The 18,959-nt window shown below is 38.3% G+C and overlaps 1 protein-coding gene across 1 annotated transcript in view; it reads left to right on the top strand.

The window, feature by feature from the left end:
* MND1 (meiotic nuclear divisions 1) overlaps window positions 1-18,959 on the top strand; it is a 62,775-nt gene that overhangs the window by 25,769 nt on the left and 18,047 nt on the right. The window contains exons 5-6 of the mRNA XM_081332325.1: window positions 9,873-9,947; window positions 13,389-13,503. Coding sequence (XP_081188451.1) covers window positions 9,873-9,947; window positions 13,389-13,503 — 190 coding nt within the window. The remainder of the gene's footprint in view (window positions 1-9,872; window positions 9,948-13,388; window positions 13,504-18,959) is intronic.

Raw genomic sequence — 18,959 nt, 5'->3', positions numbered from 1 at the left:
ATAAGGGGGAGAGTGCTTTGTTTAACTCCAAAATGGTACTTGAGCCAAACATAAAGTGGAATATTAGAAATAGAATCTGATATTACTAGTTTCATTGATAATACGTAAAAAGGTAAAGGTAAAGGTTCCCCCGCACATGCGTGCTAGTCGTTTCCGACTCTAGGGGCCGGTGCTCATCTCCGTTTCAAAGCTGAAGAGCCAGCGTTTGTCCGAGGACGTCTCCGTGGTCATGTGGCCAGCATGACTAGACGCCAAAGGCGCACGGAACGCTGTTACCTTCCCACCGTAGTGGTCCCTATTTTTCTACTTGCATTTTTACGTGCTTTCGAACTGCTAGGTTGGCAGAAGCTGGGACGAGTAACAGGCGCTCACTCTGTTACGCGGCACTCGGGATTCGACCCGCCAAACTGCCGACCTTCTGATCGACAAGCTCAGCGTCCTAACCCACTGAGCCACCGCGTCCTGATAATACGTACTCCTGGCTAATTCATTGCACTAGCCGGAAGCACATATTATTAAATTACATCTGGCACTGTAGCCATCAAAGCATCAGTGCTTAGATACCATCTTTAATGTTATCAGATATGAAAATAATCTCCAGTATTATCAAATATGACAATAATAAAATGGCTTTTTAAAACAGAAATAATACCAGGCAATAAAATATTGATATTTTTACTTAAGATGATGTAAAATTTTATTGATATGTGAGATCACATGAAATACTATGAATAAAAATCTTGTGTTTTTTTTTAACATTCTATTTTTTCAAGATTAGTGCCCTGAACCTAAGAATTAGCTGGCCCTTGATTAAGTATTTGCTATTAGGGTTTAAAAACTCGGTAAAGGCTAGCCTACCTTAGCAAAATTCTAGGCAATGTAACTGATTCATTTTCTCCAGTCTATAGAATAATTGTACTATACCTATGGTACTATATTGGTGTAGAGAGAATCAGCATGGTATAGTAGTTGATATGCTGAACGTGGTGGGGGTGGGGGGTGGAGATGGAAGCCAGCTGGGGGTTCTGGGCCACTTCTTTCCACCTAATCAGAGTTAGATTGTGTAACTGGCCAGCCGATAAACAAAGCTTCTTGTTGCTTCACACATAGATAGCTATAATAACTAGGTAATAGCAATGCAAAAACAAGCAGACACTACAACCATGCAGGATGAAGGCAAAAAGATGCTACAGTTGTCTGTTACAGTGTGATAGTAAGAAGCTTACCAAAAATCATGTGTTTGGTTTGCTCAGCTTTCACTTTATTTCTTCTATTTATCTTTTATGCATTTTTACCTATTCACTTCTATTAGACATAAGCACAATTTCAGACTTCAAATTTAATCGTTATTAGGTATGTCTTACTTTTATTACAGAAGAATTGTCTGATTTAAAGTGATAGATATGTCTAACTTTCCTTCTGAGGTTGAAATATGTCGTAAGTCATATGTTTGGACAGAATTCTGCTTGCCAGATACTGAGTGGAAGAATGACTTCCTTTTCCACATTGGCCCAGTTTGTAACTTTTAGAGAATTCTTGTAACTGTGTATTAGGGCACTATTGTAAACTATGCATGCAGGGCTTTTGTGAATTGGAAAATGTGTCTTGTGTTAAACCTGAAACAAACATACCAGGTTTCAGGAGTTTTGTCAAATGATTCCATGAGGGCTGTGGTCTGGCAGAACCCAAAAGACTTTGGAATGACTTTATTGATCTTAGTTAACTCTTGAAACTCTTTGGCTGAGTGTCCTGCCATTCTGCAATTCTGCAAATCAGTAATAGGCTAGGGAGCAGTTGGGGAGGGATTCAATTTTTGCCAGCCCTGTCTTGTTATTAACAAGAGGGCAAATGAATTTTCATCAGAATCACTGTGGAAGAAGGAATTAAAGCCAGTTCAGCAGTTTCTAAGCTTCGCTGATCTCTGAAAATAAATAAGCAGGGATAACCATGATTAGTACTTAAATGAGAAACTACCAGGTTTTCCCAGGATTTTGACCAAGACTGATAAGTTGGAAAAAGATCCTAAAATAAGACAGTGGCAGTCCATTTCCATTTAAAGTCAACACAACATTTACATAATAATATAGTCAAGTTCAATTCAGTACAGACATTTACTTCCTGCACAGCAATTCTGATTAAAATTTTAAGATGCTTAACAAGAAGAAAAAATTTAAATTTTTTTTAAAATGTCATAATAAAAAGAATAAAGATTGTTAAGGCAATGTTACCCAGAATATGTCATTTTATGAAGAAAAGAAACCCATACTTGCTAAGAAGCTATTCTGGACTATCCTACTTCCCTATATTGAAATTACTTAAGGCAGAGTTCCCCAACCTTTTGGGTACCAGGGACCGGTTATGTGGAAAGAGATTTTTCTGTGGACCGGAGGGGGTGTGGTTTTGTATGCTGCCTGCATCCCGCAGATGGGGCTTTGCTTGTTTGTGTGGCCCGGTTGCTAGCATGCTGTGGCCCGGTACTGGTCCACCGATTGGGGGTTGGGGACCCCTGACTTAAGGTGTTAGGTTTTACACTTGGCACCTAAATAAGTTTATCCAAGGATAAGTGAAAAATACATGTGAAATATAAACTTTATATATAATTGTACATACAATGTATATATAATGAGAGATTGTAGCATTTATATATACCATGTTCCCCCGAAAATAAGACTGTGTCTTATATTTTTATCTTTTGCCAAAAGATCCATTAGGTCTTATTTTCAGGGGATGTCTTATTTTGCGGCTGGCCACCCACTCCCTCCCACCATCTGTTTGCCCACAGCTGCAACAGGTTACATGGCTTCCTAGGGCAGATGCACTTTTCGCCCAGATCAAGAAATGACAGAGACTGGAAGCTTTGTCTACTTGCAAATGGGGCGCTTTGAAACAGAGCAAATTGCTTTGAAATGGAGCGAATCACTCCGTTTCAAAGCACCCCATTTGCAAGCAGAGAAAGCTTCCAGTCTCCCCCGGGTGAGAAGTGTGCGACGGAGCCAGGAGGAGGCAGAGGCACGGGGGAAAGGCAGGCAATCTGGGTGTGCTATGTGGCCATCTGGCTCGTGGGAGGCTTGTGCAGTGGCACCGACAGCAGGTGGAGGCAGAGGCACCAGGGGAGGCAGGTGATCCCAATGCATTGCCCATTCTGTCCCATCTCTCAGATTGTCCGCGACCATGCTGGGGCAGGATTGGGATTGGTGTGTTGGGATCACCTGCCTCCCCCAGTGCCTCTGCCTCCACCTGCTGCCGGTGCTGCTGTGCAAGCCTCCCATGAGCCAGGCAGCCACACAGCACATCTGGATCGCCTGCGTCCCCCCGCCTCTGCCTCTGCACTCGGACTTATCTGTGCTGCGCCAAAGGGTTGGTGGGCTGTGGCTGCTGCAGACACCATTTGTGCCTCCGCACTCACCGCCTCTTGTGCTGGCCATGCCCGTCCCCCAGGCTTATTTTTGGGGTAGGGCTTATATTAGCCCCACCCCAAAAATATCAGGCTAGGGCTTATTTTCAGGTTGGATCTTATTTCCAGGGAAACACAGGTAGTAGAGAATAAATATGTATTTAAAAATCAGTATTTATGTCAACTAGTCAAATTCTAGTTTCCTATTTATCATTAAAATAATCCTCACTACAATTGATACATTTTAATAATTTTCACTATATTAACATTTAAGCAACAGTTTCTTATAAGATATAATAAAATGTTATTATTTTTTAATTTCTGAATGTTATCACATTTCGAAGATAATTATTGTCTCTTGAAGAAGTTCATATAAGTAAAATAAAAATAGGAGACCATAAGACAAGCTGTATCTTCAGGTTTATAAAGACAAGAAATATAAAGAAAAGGCCATAGAAAAGGAACAAAAGAAAATTGTTTCTTTAAAAATACATGATGGTATGAATATAAGTGGTATTGATAGCTAACTTATGCTTTCCCTATTTTCCTTTCATAATATTCTTGCCTGAATAATTGCTGCCTTTCAGTTGTCCAGTGCAAGGTTACTATTAATAGTAGGAACGAAATCCTCTGTCTAGCAAGACAGGGGAAACAATCCCAGTGAAATTGTCCCACTATTGGCCAATCTAAAGGACTGGGTCAAGTTACTTTATGTCTGTTGCTATGAAACAGGAAGTACATTTTCTCAGCTGTCCTATCGCACTGATTAATTTTTGAGATTAATATAAATTCAGTAAATTTAAAGATAAGATAACCAAGATAAGGTAAAATGGCCAGGGTAAAAAGAAAATAGCAATGGTAAAACTGAGTCATGAAACATATTTATGGAAATATTGCTTATCGTTGCAATTGAACCTGTCATTTTCTTTGTAGTAATTGTAGAACTATGTTACATGTTATATTAGCTCCTGACCAGTAGGATGCCTATACAATTGGTTTCATCTGTATTGGGACTCTTCAGGCATAGGTTTCCTTTATAAAAGAGGTCACCAACCTTTGTCGGTTGGTGGACCGGAGGAAAAGTGAGGAGGGCATTTTACTTGTGTGCATGTGCGCTCGAGTGCACGGGGCTGTGGGCACACATGCGCCACAAATGGGATGGGGCTAGCGTCCACGTGATACTCACTAGCCCTGCCTCATTCTTGCATGGCTCAGTGCCTTGTTTCTGTGCCCCAAGCGTGGCGGCGGCAGTTTTTGTGCCTTGCAGCATGGCAGTGGCCCGGTTTTTTGTGCCCCATGACGTGTAGCACTCCGTTTTTGTGCTCCACAGCATGGTGGTGGCCCACTTCTGTGCCCTGCAGTGTGGTAGCGTCCATTTTTGCACCTTGCAGCACGGCGGCCCGTTTTTGTGCCCCGTAGTGCAGCAGCGCCTCGTTTTAGTGGTGCAACGGCAGCCTGTTTTCACACCCTGAGGCATGGTGGCGGCCCATTTTTGCACCCCATGGTACAGCGTCCTGTTTTTGTGCCCCATGGCCACAGCACTAGCACAAGTGGGTAGCGGCCCACAGGTTGGGGCCCCTGCTTTATTAGATATGTTAAGAAATACATGTGAGATGTATTGGCCAGGACAATAGTTAAAGCTATAAAAGTCCCCCTTTTTAAGAGAAGCCAATCCTGAGGCCTCTAACATAAAACCAAGATAAATTTTAAAAAATTACCCCCAAATTTTTTCAAGCATGAGAGCACACAGAAAAACAAAAGCATACTTGTAGAACTTCTGTAAATGTCATGTTAATTTATAGTGGCAAAAATCAGGGGTCTGGTTGCATCTTTTCTAACTAACAAACTTTATTAAAAGGCATATGTAGTTTACCATAGTTTATGCATATTAATAAAAGTGTTATTTGGAAAAGGTATTAATGGCTCTTCTTGATTTTTCACCCATTTTCTGCCATTCTGACTGAGAAGAGAAAAATATTTACAAGTTTTTTTTCCTGTTTCTTGGAATATGAGACAATACATAGACAGCATCAGAAAGAATTGCAAAAAAATAATAATTGCAACCAGCCTGCCTTCCAGAGAAGACCTGTATATTATGCTGGTTAGAAGGAGGACTGAGAAGATATCTGCAGATCCCTCACATCCAGGACATAAACTGTTTGAACTCCTTCCCTTGGGACAATGTTATAGGACATTATATGCCAAACAACTAGACACGGACGTTTTTTTCCTTTGTGCCACCTCTCTATTGAACACCTAATTCTCACAGTACTGTCTAATGTCTATTAACCCAAGCAGTGTTCCATTGCAGCATTATACAGTAGCTATTTTGTCATGCTGTTGCTTGTTGTCAGTCTGTGGGATGGTTCACTGTTTTTTCAGCTTCTTTGCAAAGAAAGCATTGGCTGTTGCTATCTTCTCAATTCTGGTTTTGTATGCATTTATTCTTAAGGCTTGGTCTTGTGCACTCAAAATTAGTTACTCTATCTCTTTCTTCAATTTTCCTGCCTTAGCCTTTGCCAGGTCTTGTTATTATCTGTTTTCCCTGCTATTTTTTAAAAATGTATTGGCCGTATAACACTTTGTCTTCCCATGCCTCCATTCTATTCTTCATTTGATCTTTCTTATAAGCTAGTTTGGCTCTCCAGTAGTCAGTAAGCCTTCCTGGTATACTAGCTTCAATACATCTTTTTCACTGTCCTTTATATTCTTCAAATACTTTTGTTTCTTTTTCAAGCATCCAATGTACTTGCAACATTACACGGCCACCTATTTTCCTTGGTAGGTAGAGTCTGTCTATGTCACTGCGAGGATGAAGGACATGATTCATTATTTTTCTACTCTTCCTATCCAGGGCTTTTAGTTCTGCTTGAGTCCAATATACTATTACATCTGTGTCTATAATAACTATAATCATTATTATATTATCATTATCATCATCATTCTGTGCTTTGCATGTACGCTGAGTGCTTCTGTACCAGAGACAAATTCCTAGTGCATCTAATCACACTTGGCCAAATAAGGTATTCAAACTTCATCATGTTTATGCAGGATTATTAGTTTTTGCAGGATTATTTGATTTTTTTTCCTTTTTTCGTAGCTGAAATATCACATGAATTTCAGGAATTATTTTGAGAAGTTTATGAGTGTAGAAAATACATTGTTTAAGGTTCAGTTTTATTACTTGGTATGGTTAAAGCTATGTTTTCACTATTGTTTCTGATTAAATAACATTACTAAATGACTAAATCAAATTGCTTTTCATGAAATACAGCAGCATTTGGAGCTTTTTACCTTAAAAGAAATATGGAGGTTCAGGAAATGGCCCTGTATGTAAAATTATGCATTATCAAAGCAAGTGAACACGGTTATCATGCTAGATATGATTACAATCCTAAAATCTTGAGCACAGAGATTAAGGAAGAACTTTGCATAATGCAAAATTGTGTGAATTTGATGGGAACCAACTTAGGTGGCTTTAAAAGGAAAGTAGTATTTCCAGGTACCAAAGCAGAATGTTATGCATACTACTGGTTGTTGGGAGAACATTAGTAAGAAAATGCCAAGGCCCTCAAGTTTTATTTCCTAGAAATCCCTGATAGCTAATTATGTAAAAATGCTGATCTTTACTGGATGTCTTATATCCTATTAATGGGATTATAAATATTTAGTCATCAGTTCCAGATAAGTCAATTTGTGTAGTATCATTTCTGCAATTCAGAAAGATTTGCTAAACTAAGCAATACTATAAGTTGAAAGATATTTTTGTTTAAAATGTTAAAATGCTGGGATGTAAAAAGCTGAGATCCAAGGTTGATTTTTCATCTTTGCTGCCAAAACGAGTGAGTTGCTGTATAAAAATATCCTGTGGAAAAATACCTTTTGAGAGGCTTTCCCATAAAAGGCAATGTGGATAGAGTAGATTCTACAATTTACTTTTCAGTGAATCAACAGAACAGAACCTTAGTAATATAGTTTGTATGTTATGCTGTGGACCTTTCTCAGTTTTAGCTGGAAATCTGATCATGAAAATTGCTATATTAGCAAACATTTCAGAGACATTAAAATACAGTAACTCATCCAGTAGTCTATGTACTTACAGATATTAAAAAGACATGCTGCTGATTATTCAGATTCTTAAGTTCAGAACATATAAAATATTGAGATTATAGCACTTTTTCTGTATTTATTATATTCATGCGGAATTTATACCCTTTCAAACTTTTAAGAATGCCTTTTTATAAGTTTATCAGCAGCTGCTGCCATCTACAAAGTTAAGATTAATTCATCAAAAATAGAGATTTAAGTGATAAAAGCAATGAACTATTGTGACATCTTAAAGTAGCACTTCCCAAACTTTTTCCTTCATTGCCAAAACCATTTATCAAAAAGTTCTTTTTACTACTTATCAGAATGTCCTTATTTAAATGTCCCTGTGATTTGTGTATTATTAGCTGAAGAAAACAAACACGTTTACCTGATTTTAGGTAATTTACCCAAGTTTGAGAAGAACTGTTTTAAAATGTAACAAATTATCTCCAAGGAATGATAAGCCACTGAGTGTGTTCTGTTGCCATAAATTAAACCAATTACCTCTCTAGAAAACCATTTGATAAATTTAATACGTATACACTATGCCACCTATATAGCCATGTTTTTGGTATGTAACATATGTTTGTATATACACACACAAACTGATAAGTACATTTATCACAGTCACTGATGGCTTAATCATTTTTTGGCTGTTGTACTGCAAGGTACTGTACATAGGCATCTTGAAGGCTCCAGAATGCAGTAATGTGCACTGTTCTAGATATTTTGCAGTTTGCCTGTATTATATGCCTACCCTGTGAGCTGAAATGGCTTCCATGTTTTTCTGGTTGCAATTAAAAGTCTACATAGCACCTTTAAAACCCCGAATGTTATTTGAAGGACCTTGTTTCCCTGAGGAAACCAGGTGGAATAGGAAAGATATACGCCAGGGTCCCCTCCCTTAAGTGTTGTCATCTTGTGAGATCCAGGAAGTGTAACTGCTCAGTGGCAGCCTCTGCCCTGAGAGTTGGCAAGCCTCCCACCTTCTAGCCTTCTAGAAGGTCTTGAGGGAGTGGCTCTTCTCCTAAGTTTTGGACTAGGGCAGTGGTAGGCAACCGTGGCTCTTTTATGACTCATGGACTTCAACTCCCAGAATTCCTGAGCCAGCAGAATACCTACCCCTGGACGAGGGTGAGGCTGAAACCCAGTAGGTATAAATGTCAACATAAAGGAGTTTGGTTCTTGGGCTTTGGGAGTTGGTTTTTATTGTTTATACTGTTTTTATTTTTTAGGCTGTTCCTTTTTTTTGTTTTATTGTTGTTTTTGTGAGCTACCCAGGGTTATTGTATAAAAGACCTGTAGTCATCTATATCTCATAAATATATAAAATTGTAACAATTGTTTGTGAAAGACTTTCAATGTCACATGAATTTCAACTAGCCTCATTTATCACTAAATCAGAGTTTAAATTGACTTTTGAATGAGAGCAGTGGTTTTTAGTTATTCTTTGTTTTTATAACTAGTTTGGTGTATTGGCTTTTGCTTATTACTTTGTGAATAATGGTTCTCACAACAACTGTAATATCTTACTTCACACTTGCACCTCCTCATTTAATGTGATAGTTTGTGGTTAGTAAGAGATTTTTTTTTCATTTCTGCATAAAGCAGCAAAGGATTGAACCATAAACATTAACATAAAATACATAAGTTTTGACACTGATGTCTGGTAATAGATATGATTATGATATGATATAAGCAGTGTGTTGCTGATGTGCTCAAATCTGTTAATGAACAGTTTCTTCGGATTGCAATAAACTCCTTACCTATTTTAATTTAAAAATATATTTTTAATTAAAAATAATAAGTGAATGTTGACTTGCTGCAAAGCACCAGCTATTAGCATGATACTATGTATAATACTGATTTTAAGACTTACCTAGTCCCCTTTGAATAATCCTGGAGAAATAAAAATGATGGTTTAGCTATAGCTTGATATTTTATTAACAATACTGATCTGCACAGAAAAAAAGCAAAATAAGCTGGTATGATGGAGAATTCATCTTTGCATGCATAAATATTCTACCTGTGTGGGTCTCAGTGTAAAGTATCACCTATTGGTTAGACTGGTATTTGGATTTTCATCACCTACTTCCTATCTCAGAGAAATGGTTTCTTAAAAAAAATATTCCTAAGTATTTTTCTTTCCACATATTTTTACAATGTGTAATTCTGTTATCCAGCAGAAAGAAGCTATCCTTCCATAATCTTCTAGTAAATGGATATTTTGTTATGATTAATTAACCATAATAGCCATCTTATGGACAGGCATATCATAGAAATCTAAACCCGTTTGAAACTAAATGTCATTTTTTAAAATGAAAATGAAATTTTAAAAGTGAATATTGGATATAAATATTAATTATATGATCTTTTTCTTTCCCTTTAGTTCTCAGAATATTGTCAGAAGAAAAAAGATTTAGAAGAAAGCATTGAGCAATCAAAAATTGGGCGGGAAGATACTGTACGTTTTATTTCAGAACACTGATTACCAACGAATCAAGCCCCATTTACCATGTGTAATTTTGTATGGTGGCTCAAAGACCCTAAAAAATTACTGCATGACTATATCATTAAATCTTGTGACATTTTTGTATTCTTTTATGGTGCCTTCTGAAATAATTAAAAAAAATCTGGTGGGGGGGGAATACCATGACATCCCTATTTTGCCATGCCCCAAGTTCAGATGGAATTCCAATTTGAAATATAGTGGTCAGGATGAAAGTATGGATTTTGGGTAAGTGGCAGCTGTAGAATGCAGGGTTGTCTCTGTTACTTAAAACGGGTGCCCAACCCCCAGTCCGTGGACCAGTACTGGGCCGCAGCATGCCAGCAACTGGTCCGCACAAACAAGCAAAGCCCCATCCACGAGATGCAGGCAGCACACAAAACCATGCACCCTCCATTACGCAGAAAAACCTCTCCACGGAAGCAGTCCCTGGTGCCCTAAAGGTTGGGGACCTCTGACATAAAACACAGCTCTGTAATAGTACCAATATTATATGTTACATGAGGGGAGTTTCTTTGAAATTCTAAATATATTTTAGACATCATTTTATTTCTAAATCCTTTTTTTAATTTGTTACACTTTCTTTTAAAGTATTCATACCATACTAGATTATGAACATGGATTTATAAGGACTGTAACTAGAGATGCATTCTAATAATCTGCACATACGTAAACCATTATTGCAAAAAATGCACATGCTTTTCTACTTAACCTTGAAATATATATTTAACAGATAGTATAAATCCTTTCTAATTGCTGCCACTGTAGTTTTTGACCATAAGAGATGCAGTATCCAGTTCTGTTGTCATGTGTATAAACTTTTAGCTACCCTGTTAAGACAGTACATTGCCTGGAGTATCATTGTGGAGGTAGTCTATATTTCATACCCCTTCATATACTTCATAGTTCAAGAATGTCCCCTCAGGAAATTTCAAGGTACCTGGGATGATTTCACTGCATCCATACCAGAAGCAGTTAGATGATTAGCTTCCTTAGATATCAAACTATTATATCTATCCCATTGAAATTCCATGGCTTCATATTATGGTGATTATATTTTGGTTTGATCTTTACTTAATATATTATCTCCTATACTGTATTGTCCACATATTAATTTTATATATACAGGTAATCCTCGACTTACAACAGTTCATTTAGTGATCAAAGTTACAGCAGCACTGAAAAATGTGACTTATGACCGTTTTTCAGAGTTATGATCTTTGCAGCATCCCCATGATCATGTGATCAAAATTCAGATGCTTGGCAACGGGTTCATATTTATGACTGTTGCTGTGTCCCAAGGTCATATGCTTACTTTTTGCAACCTTCTGATAAGCAAAGTCAATGGGGAAGTCAGATTCACTTAACAACCGGGTTACTAACTTATCAGCTGCAATGATTCACTTAACAAGTGTGGCAAGAAAAGTTGTAAAATGGGGCAAATTCGCTTAACAAATGTCTCACTTAACAAATTTTGGGCTCAATTGTAGTTGTAAGTTGAGGACTATGTGTGTGTGTATATATATATATATGTATATGTATGTATATGTGTGTGTGTGTAAATTATTCAAATTCCTAATAAAGAATTTTAGGGAGGCTGACATGATCATTTCGAACTTCTTATGTTCTCATCAGTCAGTCATACCCTTTTGATCATTTCAGCCTCCCTAAAATTCTTTATTAGCAATTTGAATAATTTACACAAATAATGAGCTGTCATAAGTTGTGATTATATTTAGATTTAGATTTAGATTTTATTAGATTTATATACCGCCCTTTCCCGAAGGACTCAGGGCGGTTTACAGGGCATTTTAAAATCATATCAATATAAAATACAAAGTTAAAAGAGAATTAAAAGATTAAATTATCCCTGAAAATAAAACCCCAGTTAAAATTCTCAGCCTGGGTCAGAGAGCTGAAAGAGCCAAGTCTTCAGGTCCCGGCGGAATGAGCGTAGGTCAGGGGCAGTCCTGAGCTCCACGGGCAGCTGGTTCCAGATGGTAGGCGCACCCACAGAAAAGGCCCTTTCCCTGGGTGTTATCCGCCGGCAATCTTTTATCGGCGGCACCCTGACAAGACCCTCTGCGAGCGCACTGGACGAAGGGAACTTGATGCTGGCAGCAGGTGTTCCCTCAAATATCCCGGACCCAAGCCATTTAGGGCTTTATAGGTCATCACCAGCACTTTGAATCTCACCCGGAGGGCAACCGGAAGCCAATGCAGCTCACGGAGTAGAGGTGTTACATGGGAGTATCGGGAAACCCCCATCACAACTCGCGCGGCCGCATTCTGCACCAGTTGTAGTCTCCGAATGGTTCTCAAGGGCAGCCCCATGTAGAGAGCATTGCAATAGTCTAAACGGGAGGTCACGAGCGCATGAGTGACTGTGCATAGGGCATCTCGGTCCAGGTAGGGTCGCAACTGGCGGACCAGGCGAACCTGGGCAAAAGCTCCCCTGGTCACGGTTCGTATATGATCTTCAAAATTGAGCTGTGAGTCCAGGAGGACGCTTAAGTTGCGAGCCTTATCAACGGGGGGTAACACCTCAGCCCCCATCATTAAAGGTGGAATAGTTTGGTTAGCCCGAGATGCCGGTACGCAAAGCCACTCAGTCTTGGCAGGATTGAGACGAAGCCTGTTTCTCCCCATCCAGACCTGGGCCGCCTCCAGGCAACGGGACATCACGGCGAGGGCATCGCTGGGTTGGTTCAGGGTGGAGAAAAAAAGTTGGGTATCATCAGTGTACTGATGATACCCCACCCCGAAACCACAAATGACCTCGACCAGCGGCTTCATATAGATGTTGAACAGGAGGGGCGAGAGAACCGACCCCTGAGGGACTCCACAAGCGAGAGGCCTTGGGGTGGATCTCTGCCCTCCCGTCAACACCGACTGCGAGCGGCCCAGGAGATAGGAGGAGAACCACCGTAAAACGTGGATAGCCTTGAGTTAGGCCAAACAGGAAAGAAAGAGTTAATTAGCAAGGTGTATTCAAGACTTGACAAATATTTTATATATATATATATATATATATATATATATATATATATATATATATATATATATATATATATATATATATATATATATAGTGTGTGTGTGTGTGTGTGTGTGTGTGTGTGTGTGTGTACACATATATATACACATACACAGAGACACATTTAAAAAAAATTGCATATGCTAAATAAATAAAATAGAAATCCTGTCTCATTGTATTACTGTCATAATTATATTGCGCTTAAATGTAATAGAAAAAATGTTACAGTGCACCAGTTTTATCTGCTAGATTTGAAAGAAATTGGATTCTCTGTATAGGCAGTGACCATAAAACATGATAAATCTTAATGATAATGATGGTTATTTTATTTTGGATTCTCCCAAATTAAATGTATTCAGGCAGAACGTGCAGCACTAATAAAGGAACTTACTGCCTTACAAAAGAAGAAAGACCATCTAAAGACAGAAGTAGATAAATACAAAGAATGTGATCCAGATATTGTTGAAGAAATCCGTAAGTTCTAGTATTATACTATTTTTCCAGTGCTTTTTATAATACCATTTTCATAGCTTTCAAACAATGGTATTTTCACTGATGAATGTTTAACTCTTGATACCTCCTTTCTGGTCACAAGCACTATATACTTTTTGGTATTTGTGAGTATGTGTGTGTGTGTGTGTAAGTGTGTATATGCTAAGAGTATGAATCTGCAGAATAGAAGGTATGTTTTGGAAAAAACATTGTGGGTTGGATGAAGATGTTATTTCTGTCAACTTGGTTTGTCTTATGGTTGTGAATTCACGTAAAAGGACAGCATAAATCTGTGTCAAAGATAACTGAAGGTTTGTGTCTATAAGGAGACAGTCAAGTGGCATAGAGAAGAAGGTAGAAGATGGAAGACTTAGAAAACTGGTTCAGCTGGATTGGTGTAGATGTGAACAGTGAATAAAACAATATCATATTGGCAATATAGTCAGTGAGATCTGGTTACTTTTGCTATTTTTGCTGCCCTTACTTGAATCAGGATATGACTATGCTTATCACCATTTGGATGGCTAATGAAGATCAGGGTAGCCACTATTTGTAGATTAGGCGTTCACTTTGAAATCAGTAAGGTTGTCTTAGGACTTACCTGTTGAAATGAATGATATAGTCATGTTAAAAGATGCCTGCCAAAAAGAAGAAAAACTGTTGTTGCTTCTATCTACTGACCCTTGTGGGTTCACATTTAGAAATGTTGACAAATAGATATAGGTTAAAACCATTCAGACTGGGTGTGGAATCCTTTTTTTTCAGAGGAGACATTCTCAACACAAAGGCTGCAGTGACAATAGGACTTAGTAAAGATGATAGGTGAATGACTACAGAAGTCACTCATTGCAGCTATTTATAATAGGTCTATTAGAATAGGACGATGATAGTAGGCAAGATAGTTTGACAAGAGCACACGTTTTTTCTGTAGAAGTCGAACAATTCTGGAACAATTTTCTGTTATTTTCCATATCACAGCCCTTCAGATGTCTTCCTGTGATCTTTTTAGTGGAACATCCAAAACTCCAATTGATTTTTTGTTTTCCCTTTCAGATCTCTTATCATCTTGGTTGTTCTCTGAACAGAGTTCAGTTTAGCAATGTGTTTCATAATATATAGTGCTCAGAACTGGGCATACTATTCTAAGTACAGTCTGATCAACTAAGAGTAGCAGGAATGAAGACTTCTCTTCATCTGGACATTACCTTCTGTGTTCTGTTTCCATTCTTGTTCTCTTTCATCCTCCAACCCTTCATATGTGGCTGTTTTGTTTTGGGAGTTTGGGAGGGGGTGTTGCCCCAGTTTTTCTTTTAAATTGTAGTTCTATAAAGCTCCATTAACAAGTCCTGTATATTTTTTTTTGTGCATGACTGAGAACGTTTTTATAATAGTTTTTATGACAGTTTAAAAATACAAAGATTTAAAAACTAAGAAAAATATCAAAAGTGCAGAAAAAAGATTATATATATATATATATAAATGTTGCTCCTACACCTTCAACTCTACGTGGGGAAAAAACCCGAATGACCAAAGATCCATATATATATATATATATATATATATATATATATATATATATATATATATATATATATATATATATATATATATATATATATATATATATATATATATATATATATATATATATATATATATATATATATATATATATATATATATATATATATATATATATATATATATATATATACACACACACACACACACACACACACACACACACACACACACACACACACACACATATATATATGGATCTTTGGTCATTCGGGTTTTTCCCCCGCGTAGAGTTGAAGGTGTAGGAGCAACGTTTCGACGGAATCCCATCCGTCATCCTCAGGCTGGTGGCTTCAGCTTCCTTCTTCTGGGAGAAGCATGTGGTAGTGGCTGTTTGTTCCTCTTTTTTAAAGTGCCAGAGGGGGTGTGTTCTGTGGGTGGAGGTGTGCTCTGATTGGGTGGGGGATTAAGTGTGTTCTGATTGGGTGGGAGTGTGTTTTGAATGGTGGGTGTGTTCTGATTGGGTGGGGGTGTGTTTTGACTGGATGGGCTGGTCTCAGCTGCCAGCCCAAATTACTTGCTTCTTCATCAAGACAAGTACAAGTAACTAATCACCATCTCTACTGGTATCATGTATAGAAAAGAACTCTCCTTCCCATGTTATATCTCATCTCCTATCTGAACAAACATTGGTAATTCAGTCCTAGTCAGCAAAAGTCCCTAAGAGTTACCAGAAATAACAACACACATGTTAATATATAGATCAGTTTCATATTCCTTTATTTTTAATAGTCTTATCTTTCTCTTTAAAATATAAAACAATCTCTTCTTCGTGTATCTCTTATCTATAAACAAATCTTTAAAACCTCATCATTCAGGCCCATTCAGTAAAAAACCATTAACAGCTTTTAAGAACAATATATTAAGAATCTTCATCTTTTAAAATCCAAATCCAAAGTAGCCTTATTCTCAATAGTATCTTCTTCCAGTTCCTCTTTTAAGCCCATTTTTATGATAGCAGACATCTTAATAGAAATTTCTTAGTGTATTTTCCCCAAATATCCTTGAATTCTTCCAGTTAAATAATTTTTCCTTTCTATATTAGTGGATTTCTTCTTTAGTTGCCTCTAGTGTCCAGCCTTCTCCTCTTACCTTGTTTTTCTCTAACACACAATATTTTTCCATTGAAAGACTTTACACTTAAATTCAAAGTCTTATACTGTATATTTTTAACAGAATTTTAAGCAACCCACAAGAAGGATTCTTATAATTAATTTCAAAATGTTATTTCAAATCCATTTGGCTACTTAGTCCATTTACAGATAGTCGTCGAGTTACGAATGTAATGGAGCCTGCCCATTCCATTCGTAACTCAAGAATTTGTGGGAGTGAATCTTGTACCTTGAACGAGATCGCTCTCTGCTAATTAACAACTGACAACTCATTAAGTGAACATGAAGTATCTCAGGGTGGGGAAGGCCATGGGGCCTAGTGATGGAACAGGCCCCCAAGGCCTTCCTGACCCACTAAGATATCTCATGCTTCCCCTTCCCTTCATGCCACACTGAACTCACTTACCTTGAAAAGATCCATCTCCTCTCTGCTACGGTTTCCGCCTTCGATGGAAGCTCCTGGCTGCCCATAATATTGCACAAGTTCAGGCACCCGTCCTCTTTTCTGAGAATGGGAGTGTCAGAACCTTATGTTCTGTGTGCATGGGATTTCTCATTCTTTTTGGGTTCTGCCATTCTCCGGAGATGGGGAGAAGCTTGGAAGAGCAGAGAGCTAGTACTAGTAGCGCCAGAAAGAATGAAGCAACTGGGCCAAAGATGAAAGGACGCTCAGCTGTGGATGTGTCTGGTGGTGAAAGGAAAGTCCAATGCTGTAAAGATTTTTTCTCCATAGGAACCTGGAATGTAAGATCCGTGAAACAAGGAAAGCTGGACGTGGTCAAACAAGAGATGACAAGACTGAACATCGACATCTTAGGAATCAGCGAACTAAAATGGACAGGAATGGGTGAATTTAACTCAGATGACCATCAGGTATACTAGCCTTCATAGTCAATAAAAGAGTAGGAAAAGCAATACTGGGATACAATCCACAAAATGACAGAATGATCTCAGTTCAAATCCAAGGCAAACCATTCAATATCACAGTAGTCCAAGTATATGCCCCAACCACCGGTGCTGAAGTGGATGAAATTGACCGGTTCTATGAAGCCCTACAGCACCTTATAGAGCTAACAACAAAAAATGATGTCCTTATCATCATGGGGGATTGGAATGCTAAAGTAGGAAGCCAAAAGATAACCGGAATAACAGGCAAGTTTGGCCTTGGAGTACAAAATGAAGCAGGGCACAGGCTGATAGAATTTTGTCAAGAGAATACGATGGTCATAGCAAACACTCTTTTCCAACAACCCAAGAGACGGCTCTACACATGGACATCACCAGACAGTCAACACAGAAATCAAATTGACTATGTGCTCTGCAGCCAAAGATGGAGAAGCTCTATACAGTCAGTAAAAACAAGAACAGGAACTGACTGTGGCTCAGATCATGAGCTTCTCGTTGCAAAATTTAGGCTTAAATTGAGGGAAAAGGGAAAAGGGAAAAGCACTAGGCCACTCAGATATGAACTAAATCATATGCCTGATGAATACACAGTAGAGGTGACAAATAGATTTAAGGAATTAGATCTCATAGAGTGCCTGAAGAATTATGGATGGAGGTTCGCAACATTGTACAAGAGGTAGCAACTAAAACCATCCCGAAGAAAATTAAATGCAAGAAAACAAAATGGCTGTCTGAGGAAGCTTTGCAAATAGCTGAGGAAAGAAGGGAAGCGAAATGCAAGGGAGAAAGAGAAAAACACACCCAATTGAATGCAGAATTCCAGAGAATAGCTAGAAGAGATAAGAATGCCTTCTTAAATGAACAGTACAAAGAAATAGAAGAAAACAATAGAATAGGGAGGACCAGAGATCTCTTCAAGAAAATTGGAGAGATGAAGGGAATGTTTCATGCAAAGATTGGCATGATAAAGGACCAAAATGGCAGGGACCTAACAGAGGCAGAAGAGATTAAGAAGAGGTGTCAAAACTACACAGAAGAACTATACAAGAATGAGCTTAACATCCCAGAAAACCACAATGAGGTGGTCACTGACCTCGAGCCAGACATCCTAGAATGTGAAGTGAAATGGGCCTTAGGAAATCTGAGCAACAACAAAGCTAATAGAGGTGACAACTATTCAAAATCTTAGAAGACGATGCAGTAAAAGTGCTACACTCAATTTGCCAGCAAATTTGGAAAACTCAACTGGCCACAGGATTGGAAAAGGTTAGTTTACATTCCAATTCCAAAGAAAAGCAGTGCCAAAGAATGTTCAAACTATCGCACCATTGCACTCATTTCTCATGCTAGTAAAGTTATGCTTAAAATCCTACAAGCTAGACTCCAGCTGTATGTGGATCGAGAACTACCAGAAGTACAGGCAGGATTTCGAAGAGGAAGAGGAACTAGTGATCAAATTGCCAACATACGCTGGATCATGGAGAAAGCTAGAGAGTTCCAGAAAAACATCTACTTCTGCTTCATTGACTATGCTAAAGCCTTTGATTGTGTGGATCACAACAAATTGTGGCAAGTTCAGAGAGTACCAGACCATCTTATTTGTATCTTGAGAAACCTGTATGTGGGCCAGGAAACAACAGTGAGAACTGGACACGGAACCACTGATTGGTTCAAAATTGAGAAAGGAGTCCGGCAAGGCTGTATACTGTCACCCTGCCTATTTAACTTATTTGCAGAACACATCATGAGAAAGGCAGGCTAGATGAATCAAAAGTTGGAATTAAGATTGCCGAGAGAAATATCAACAACCTAAGATATGCAGATGATACCACCCTAATG

The sequence above is a fragment of the Vipera berus genome, assembly GCF_964194415.1.
Source record: "Vipera berus genome assembly, chromosome: 7".
In the NCBI taxonomy this organism is placed as follows: domain Eukaryota; kingdom Metazoa; phylum Chordata; class Lepidosauria; order Squamata; family Viperidae; genus Vipera; species Vipera berus.
The sequence above is the reverse complement of the archived record's forward strand: the minus strand, read 5'-3'. Positions and strand labels throughout refer to the sequence as shown.